The sequence below is a fragment of the Gastrolobium bilobum genome, unplaced genomic scaffold (assembly GCF_033153095.1).
Source record: "Gastrolobium bilobum isolate Gb01-03AN ecotype WA unplaced genomic scaffold, APGP_CSIRO_Gbil_v1 utg3828, whole genome shotgun sequence".
Classification (NCBI taxonomy): domain Eukaryota; kingdom Viridiplantae; phylum Streptophyta; class Magnoliopsida; order Fabales; family Fabaceae; genus Gastrolobium; species Gastrolobium bilobum.
Genome location: NW_026898686.1, coordinates 66,138 through 74,711, shown reverse-complemented (window position 1 = coordinate 74,711; position 8,574 = coordinate 66,138). Strand labels below are relative to the sequence as shown.

General features: G+C 35.6%; 2 protein-coding genes, 1 long non-coding RNA gene and 1 pseudogene across 3 annotated transcripts; 1 reads left to right on the top strand and 3 right to left on the bottom strand.

The window, feature by feature from the left end:
- Positions 1 to 530: 530 nt before the first annotated feature.
- On the bottom strand, positions 531 to 1,345 carry LOC133318355 (uncharacterized). Its single transcript, XM_061520343.1, has 2 exons — positions 1,196 to 1,345; positions 531 to 1,109 (listed from the first exon to the last, which is right to left on the bottom strand). Exons 1-2 carry the CDS (start codon positions 1,343 to 1,345, stop codon positions 531 to 533), a joined length of 729 nt encoding a protein of 242 aa, XP_061376327.1.
- A 2-nt stretch (positions 1,346 to 1,347) lies between these two features.
- On the bottom strand, positions 1,348 to 3,210 carry LOC133318354 (histone acetyltransferase HAC12-like). The gene is made up of 5 exons (XM_061520342.1): positions 2,875 to 3,210; positions 2,489 to 2,773; positions 2,125 to 2,406; positions 1,687 to 1,815; positions 1,348 to 1,611 (listed from the first exon to the last, which is right to left on the bottom strand). Exons 1-5 carry the CDS (start codon positions 3,208 to 3,210, stop codon positions 1,396 to 1,398), a joined length of 1,248 nt encoding a protein of 415 aa, XP_061376326.1. The 3' UTR covers positions 1,348 to 1,395.
- A 96-nt stretch (positions 3,211 to 3,306) lies between these two features.
- LOC133318333 (uncharacterized) lies at positions 3,307 to 7,303 on the top strand (annotated as a pseudogene).
- Positions 7,304 to 7,333: 30 nt separating this feature from the next.
- On the bottom strand, positions 7,334 to 8,358 carry LOC133318334 (uncharacterized). Its single transcript, XR_009752461.1, has 3 exons — positions 8,259 to 8,358; positions 7,998 to 8,089; positions 7,334 to 7,851 (listed from the first exon to the last, which is right to left on the bottom strand). It is a non-coding gene; the product is annotated as an uncharacterized LOC133318334 (long non-coding RNA).
- Between the last annotated feature and the right edge of the window lie 216 nt (positions 8,359 to 8,574).

The window sequence follows — 8,574 nt, the reverse complement described above, 5'->3', positions numbered from 1 at the left end:
CTGCAGACGAATTCCACAAAATTCTTCATCATTTGTCCCAATCCTTCAGAAGAGAGATTTTGATTTAAGCCACCAATATGAAAGAAACCAAGTAGAGTTCTCCATGGACTGGCGTAAGAATTCTAGAATCAGCTACTGCCGTAAGTTGATTAGAAATAAGATGTAAGTGATATAAAATTTTATATATTAACCTGAACTAGTGTAACTGTTTTTTTGGGTACAAAGACTTGTGTAACTTTTGACACCATATAGATGCTGAAATTAATAGTGACGACATTTACTTGAACATAAGATTGTCATTGAATTGAGACTAACTAAATTTTACTTCAGATATGCAATTCTTAGTTCCGGAGCCAATACAACAGGCATCTGAAATTGCAAATATTCTGGAAGAGTGGTTGTTTATTGATGCTACTTTAGAGGTTTGTTTCTTGAATTGTGTCTGAGCAAGTAAGGTTTCTATTTGTTATCAAGGAAATAAGAGGATTAAATGCAAGTTGTGCCCAAATCTTGATAACTAAGCATCTTTGTTATTTGTTGATGATTTTTATTTCTATATTTTTCGCAGGAGGAGTATATGAACGAGGAGACATTGATACAGCGATTTCATACTCAACTGAATACGGTGTTTGGGACAAAATGCAGTCAACTACAACTAGATAGTTCGATTCCTTCCACATCTCATACAGTACCCTCATCTCAGACAAAATGCAGTCAACTACAACGAAGTATGAACTAGGCTGGGCCATAGAAGCTTTATCACGAAGCTCATATTGCTGCCTAAGATGTTTGAAATTCTGTTGAAAATTCAACTTCTGGGGTTGACATTGCCTTATATCTCCAAGGCTTGAACTAGAGGTCAGGACGGGAAAAAGATTGGAAACATCTGAAATTTCCCTTGACAGATGTTGAGATTGCAGCAAATTTGAAGATTCAGATTGGAGGGATTTTCCCGTTATAGTATGAAAAGCCATAGACTCATTTTTCCGGGTAGTCCTCGAATAACCTCTATATCCAATTTTGTCTTGCATGCCCTCAAAAAATAGCTTTTGCATTGAACATAAATGGCATGTGTTAGCATCCATTCCCGTTTCTTCCTCAGACGTATTCTGTTACAAGAAGCATCAATTTATATATGCTAAATATACTCAAACAGATCAAGGTAATAGAAAACACTAGAAGATGGTGTACTAACCTGAATAAATTGCTTTCTCAGACTCATAATGTGTTCTTTTATTTGATTACTAGTGAAAATCTCAGTTAAGGAAACAATATTAATTGTTGCATTTGAGAACTTTTTCCATTTGTTGATCAGCTTTTGGCTCAATGACTTTGTTTGTAGCATTTATCCCAGTCTCCTGGTTGAACCCAGTTCTATCTTGTATGCTCTTATTATCAGCAGCAACATACCAATAACTCATGGTAAACGAAGGTTCGAAGAGCTTCTCCACTCATAGCCGCCCTTTCAAGCCTAAAATACTTAACAGAATCAAGATATGAAATATATACACAACCCTGATTAGGGTTGCCGCATTCCGATCCAAGCTCCTGGACATACATTCCAAAAAGGCATACATCCACTACTTCAATATGCTGAAACAAAAGAATAACCTGAAACAAAAGGAGCCACTATCACTTCTTCTGAATAATAGACACAATGGTGGAGATATTAACCTCTGTACTTACTCTTGATCTATAAGGGAACTCAATAGAATAGTTTTCCTCCAAAAAGATGTCCCGAAACTCGTTCTTCACTTTCAATTGTTTGTCAACAGATAATACTACTCTAACAGTTAGATTTTCTGCTGCTAAAACCTGGCAAATTGGAGTAGTACATGGCAAATCAGAAAATATATAATTTTATATATATTTTTTTATAAAAGGATATAGGTAAAAGCAATTGATAAATATCAATAACAATAATATCAGAAGAATAATATCTTGCATGTTTCTTAGTACTGGAGTTCTTTTACGGAAGATTATTAGTTTACTATTACTTTCAATTTTCTTTCTTGCATAAGAATAAGAAAATTTTAAAACATGTAAGTTTATGTGCATGCATGTTATTGGGGTAACATAGGTATTCAACCACTTCAATTGAACAGTATATATACTCCATCTTACCTCATCAAAATTTTCATTCCCTTCAACTTTTGCCCTGTCTTCTCTCTCTTGCATGAGACGACTAAAAAGTCTTTTCTCAAGGTGCTCGCTGAGCACGGTGCTTGGCAAGTCCTTGGCACAAAAAATAGCAGTCTTTGGTAAGGGTACATGCATTCCATTTTCAATGTCCTTTAAGCGGCGTATAGGACATATGTAGTCAGCTCCGCAATCCAACTCTCTTTTATTGTTAAAGAGTGCACATATTTGATGTTGCCATCTTTGGCATTTATCACATTGTACCCACTATAAGAAAAAAGAGTAAAAAACAGTGAGTTTATAGTTCTCTATATAAAGCTGAGTTACAGTGCAGGGAGATTAAACTTACCGCTTCTTCAATAACTTCATCATTTTTCCTTCTATCAAGAAATGTCTTGGAAACAGATACCCCATTGAATGTGATGTGCCCGCTTCGAGAATTCTTATAGCACAAGTTGCAAAAGCAATTCTGTGTATCAAACTCTTCTGCTTTTTTATAATAATAGTATGCATTTTGCTTGATGCGGATGTCGCAACAGAAACAATAAATTGGCACTGGTTCAAAAAATAGCTTTTGCATTGAACATAAATGGCATGCGTTAGCATCCATTCCTGTTTCTTCCTCAGACGTATTCTGTTACAAGAAGCATCAATTTATATATGCTAAATATACTCAAAAGAGTAGAACTCAAACAGATCAAGGTAATAGAAAACACTAGAAGATGGTGTACTAACCTGAATAAATTGCTTTCCCAGACTCATAATGTGTTCTTTTATTTGATTACTAGTGAAAATCTCAGTTAAGGACACAATATTAACTGTTGCATTTGAGAACTTTTTTTCCATTTGTTGATCAGCTTTTGGCTCAATGACTTTGTTTGTAGCATTTATCCCAGCCTTCTGGTTGAACCCAGTTCTATCTTGTATGCCTTTATTATCAGCAGCAATAGTGTCGTTGCAAAGAGTATGCATAGTGGGGTCTGACTCATCTGATATATGAACAACTTCTAAGTCTTCAGAGCTAATTATTTCACTGTTGAAAATCGGTTTAGATGTGTTATCAGTCTCCATCTGACTAATAGAATCAAGCACTGGATTTGAATCATCAGGCTCAACTTCCTACAAGACCTCTCAATAGGGATAAACTGTTCACTTCAGAATGCTCGGTAGGTCTTTTTATTTTGGATGGATCTGAAAATGTAAATTCATGCAATCCTTAACATCATTTGGAATTTCCAAATAACATGATTATGGATTTTGTTGCAAGAAATAAGCATGCCCCTTGTGGTAATTCTGAAGCCAAGCTACCACCACCCAAGAGACCAAAGTTGGAGTCAGCTTTTAGTGTCTCTTTAGTTGATAACAGAAGTTCTGATAACTGGACTCACGAGATGGTCAAACCTTATTCTCTTGAAGCTTTTCCAAAATTGCAGGAACAGTCAGAATCTCCCCTTTCTTGTATCTATTCTGATGTTAATATATCAGATGAGCCAGACCCCAATATGCATACTCTTTGCAACTATACTATTGCTGCTGATAATGAGGGCATACAAGACAAAATTGGGTTCAACCAGGAGGCTGTGATAAATGCTACAAAGGAAGTTATTGAGCCTCATGATTCAAATCCAGTGCTTGATTCTATTAGTCAGATGGAGACTGATAACACATCTGAACCGATTTTCAGCAGTGAAATAATTAGCTCTGAAGACTTAGAAGTTGTTCATATATCAGATGAGTCAGACCCCACTATGCATACTCTTTGCAACGACACTATTGCTGCTGATAATAAAGGCATACAAGATAGAATTGGGTTCAACCAGGAGGCTGGGATAAATGCTACAAACAAAGTCATTGAGCCAAAAGCTGATCAACAAATGGAAAAAAAGTTCTCAAATGCAACAGTTAATATTGTTTCCTTAACTGAGATTTTCACTAGTAATCAAATAAAAGAACACATTATGAGTATGAGAAAGCAATTTATTCAGGTTAGTACACCATCTTCTAGTGTTTTCTATTACCTTAATCTGTTTGAGTTCTACTCTTTTGAGTATATTTAGCATATATAAATTGATGCTTCTTGTAACAGAATACGTCTGAGGAAGAAACGGGAATGGATGCTAACGCATGCCATTTATGTTCAATGCAAAAGCTATTTTTTGAACCAGTGCCAATTTATTGTTTCTGTTGCGACATCCGCATCAAGCGAAATGCATACTATTATTATAAAAAAGCAGAAGAGTTTGATACACAGAATTGCTTTTGCAACTTGTGCTATAAGAATTCTCGAAGCGGGCACATCACATTCAATGGGGTATCTGTTTCCAAGACATTTCTTGATAGAAGGAAAAATGATGAAGTTATTGAAGAAGCGGTAAGTTTAATCTCCCTGCACTGTAACTCAGCTTTATATAGAGAACTATAAACTCACTGTTTTTTACTCTTTTTTCTTATAGTGGGTACAATGTGATAAATGCCAAAGATGGCAACATCAAATATGTGCACTCTTTAACAATAAAAGAGAGTTGGATTGCGGAGCTGACTACATATGTCCTATACGCCGCTTAAAGGACATTGAAAATGGAATGCATGTACCCTTACCAAAGACTGCTATTTTTTGTGCCAAGGACTTGCCAAGCACCATGCTCAGCGAGCACCTTGAGAAAAGACTTTTTAGTCGTCTCATGCAAGAGAGAGAAGACAGGGCAAAAGTTGAAGGGAATGAAAATTTTGATGAGGTAAGATGGAGTATATATACTGTTCAATTGAAGTGGTTGAATACCTATATTACCGCAATAACATGCATGCACATAAACTGACATGTTTTAACATTTTCTTATTTTTATGCAAGAAAGAAAATTGAAAGTAATAGTAAAGTAATAATCTTCCGTAAAATAACTCCAGTACTAAGAAACATGCAAGATATTATTCTTCTGATATTATTGTTATTGATCTTTATCAATTGCTTTTACCTATATCCTTTTATAAAAAAATATATATAATTATATATTTTCTGATTTGCCATATACTACTCCAATTTGCCAGGTTTTAGCAGCAGAAAATCTAACTGTTAGAGTAGTATTATCTGTTGACAAACAATTGAAAGTGAAGAACGAGTTTCGGGACATCTTTTTGGAGGAAAACTATCCTATTGAGTTCCCTTATAGATCAAGAGTAAGTACAGAGGTTAATATCTCCACCATTGTGTCCATTATTCAGAAGAAGTGATAGTGGCTCCTTTTGTTTCAGGTTATTCTTTTGTTTCAGTAGATTGAAGGAGTGGATGTATGCCTTTTTGGAATGTATGTCCAGGAGCTTGGATCGGAATGCGGCAACCCTAATCAGGGTTGTATATATATTTCATATCTTGATTCTGTTAAGTATTTTAGGCTTGAAAGGGCGGCTATGAGTGGAGAATTTCTTCGAACCTTCGTTTACCATGAGTTATTGGTATGTTGCTTATAAATCCTATTGCTAATTACTTGCTCCTTGTTTTTGTTAGACCACATTTCACCTTGGGTTCATTTACTATGTCAATTAAACCAACAAAAATGAACACTTAATTCTTCTATTTGTTCTATTTACGTTTTTCTTTTTCTATCATTAGATTGGATACCTTAGTTCCGGACTTTATTATGAGCCAATACAACAGGCATATGATATTGCAAATATTCTGGAAGAGTGGCTGTTTATTGATGCTGCTTCAGAGGTTTGTTTCTTGAATTGTGTGTGAGCAAGTGAGGTTTCTATTTGTTATCAAGGAAATAAGAGGATTACATGCAAGTTGTGCCCAAATCTTGATAACTAAGCATCTTTATTATTTGTTGATGATTTTTCTGTCTATATTTTTGGCAGGAGGAGTATAGGAACGAGCAGACGTTGATACAACGATTTCATACTCAATTGAATACGGTGTTTGGGACAAAATGCAGTCAACTACAAGTAGATAGTTCTATTCCTTCCACATCTCAGACAGTACCCTCATATAGGTTATTACATGCTTGGTCTAATGGAAGTCTACCGCAACTTGCTTTTCAAGTGGCTCGTCCTATCATAAATGCCACAGATTATTGTTCAATGACTGTAATCAAGAAATATGGATATCCAAACGGTGAACTATCTCACCCTTCTGCTGTTCAAGAGCAAGTTTTTTCGCCTGATAACTGTTCATCAATCCCTACATGTAGTGATATGGTTTTGTTTTCTGACTTTCCTGTTTCTGGTGGGGTATGCAATGTGGAAGCTAGCTCCAAATCAAATTGTTCCTTCTTTCCTCAGCAGCTTGCAAATGATTGTATGTTTGTATAAGCTTTTGATTTCTTTCTAAGTATTTCTTTCTAAGTTCAATGCGTGTGCGCACACTTTTGCTTTTATTTTTCCTTTTCTGCTAGGTTATTTTTACTTTCAATAATGTATTGTTTACCCATTTGATTGACTACTTTAGCAGGGGAGATGGATATATTAAAATATAGAGGTTATTCGAGGACTACCCAAAAAAATGAGTCTATGGCTTTTCATACTACAACGGGAAAATCCATCCAATCTGAATCTCCAAATAATATGATTGTGGATTTTGTTGCAAGAAATAAGCGTGCCCCTTGTGGTAACTCTGAAGCCAAGCTACCACCACCCAAGAGACCAAAGTTGGAGGGCATACAAGACAAAATTGGGTTCAACCAGGAGACTGTGATAAATGCTACAAAGAAAGTCATTGAGCCTGATGATTCAAATCCAGTGCTTGATTCTATTAGTCAGATGAAGACTGATGATACATCTGAACCGATTTTCAGCAGTGAAATAATTAGCTCTGAAGACTTAGAAATTGTTAATGTATCAGATGAGCCATACCCCACTATGCATACTCTTTGCAACGACACTATTGCTGCTGATAATAAGGGCATACAAGATAGAACTGGGTTCAACCAGGAGGCTGGGATAAATGCTACAAACAAAGTCATTGAGCCAAAAGCTGATCAACAAATGGAAAAAGTTCTCAAATGCAACAATTAATATTGTTTCCTTAACTGAGATTTTCACTAGTAATCAAATAAAAGAACACATTATGAGTCTGAGAAAGCAATTTATTCAGGTTAGTACACCATCTTCTAGTGTTTTCTATTACCTTGATCTGTTTGAGTATATTTAGCATATATAAATTGATGCTTCTTGTAACAGAATACGTCTGAGGAAGAAACGGGAATGGATGCTAACACATGCCATTTATGTTCAATGCAAAAGCTATTTTTTGAGGGCATGCAAGACAAAATTGGATATAGAGGTTATTCGAGAACTACCCGGAAAAATGAGTTTATGGCTTTTCATACTATAACGGGAAAATCCCTCCAATTTGAATCTTCAAATTTGCTGCAATCTCAACATCTGTCAAGGGAAATTTCAGATGTTTCCAATCTTTTTCCCGTCCTGACCTCTAGTTCAAGCCTTGGAGATATAAGGCAATGTCAACCCCAGAAGTTGAATTTTCAACAGAATTTCAAACATCTTAGGCAGCAATATGAGCTTCGTGGTAAAGCTTCTATGGCCCAGCCAGTTCATACTTAGTTGTAGTTGACTGCATTTTGTCTGAGATGAGGGTACTGTATGAGATGTGGAAGGAATCGAACTATCTAGTTGTAGTTGACTGCATTTTGTCCTAAACACCGTATTCAGTTGAGTATGAAATCGCTGTATCAACGTCTCCTCGTTCATATACTCCTCCTACGAAAAATATAGAAATAAAAATCATCAACAAATAACAAAGATGCTTAGTTATCAAGATTTGGGCACAACTTGCATTTAATCCTCTTATTTCCTTGATAACAAATAGAAACCTCACTTGCTCAGACACAATTCAAGAAACAAACCTCTAAAGTAGCATCAATAAACAACCACTCTTCCAGAATATTTGCAATTTCAGATGCCTGTTGTATTGGCTCCGGAACTAAGAATTGCATATCTGAAGTAAAATTTAGTTAGTCTCAATTCAATGACAATCTTATGTTCAAGTAAATGTCGTCACTATTAATTTCAGCATCTATATGGTGTCAAAAGTTACACAAGTCTTTGTACCCCAAAAAAACAGTTACACTAGTTCAGGTTAATATATAAAATTTTATATCACTTACATCTTATTTCTAATCAACTTACGGCAGTAGCTGATTCTAGAATTCTTACGCCAGTCCATGGAGAACTCTACTTGGTTTCTTTCATATTGGTGGCTTAAATCAAAACCTCTCTTCTGAAGGATTGGGACAAATGATGAAGAATTTTGTGGAATTCGTCTGCAGGAATTCCCAAGATTAGAACCCTGGGCATACATCTTCCCGCTTTATCAGAAACTATTCTTCCTGCAGGTGCTACAATCCACCAGAAATAATTAATGTAGTTAAAGAAAATACCATGATGTTCATGATATGATATCAATACTCCGAATATAGAAAA

Excerpts from the sequence above, each read along its gene's own strand:
- LOC133318355 (XM_061520343.1), bottom strand. The coding sequence starts at position 1,345 with ATGCTACAAACAAAGTCATTGAGCCAAAAGCTGATCAACAAATGGAAA. Across the intron at positions 1,110-1,195 it reads TGAGAAAGCAATTTATTCAG|AATACGTCTGAGGAAGAAAC; the intron begins GTTAGTACACCA and ends TTCTTGTAACAG.
- LOC133318354 (XM_061520342.1), bottom strand. The coding sequence starts at position 3,210 with ATGGAGACTGATAACACATCTAAACCGATTTTCAACAGTGAAATAATT. Across the intron at positions 2,407-2,488 it reads ATGAAGTTATTGAAGAAGCG|TGGGTACAATGTGATAAATG; the intron begins GTAAGTTTAATC and ends TTTTTCTTATAG. Across the intron at positions 1,612-1,686 it reads AGTTCCCTTATAGATCAAGA|GTTATTCTTTTGTTTCAGCA; the intron begins GTAAGTACAGAG and ends CTTTTGTTTCAG.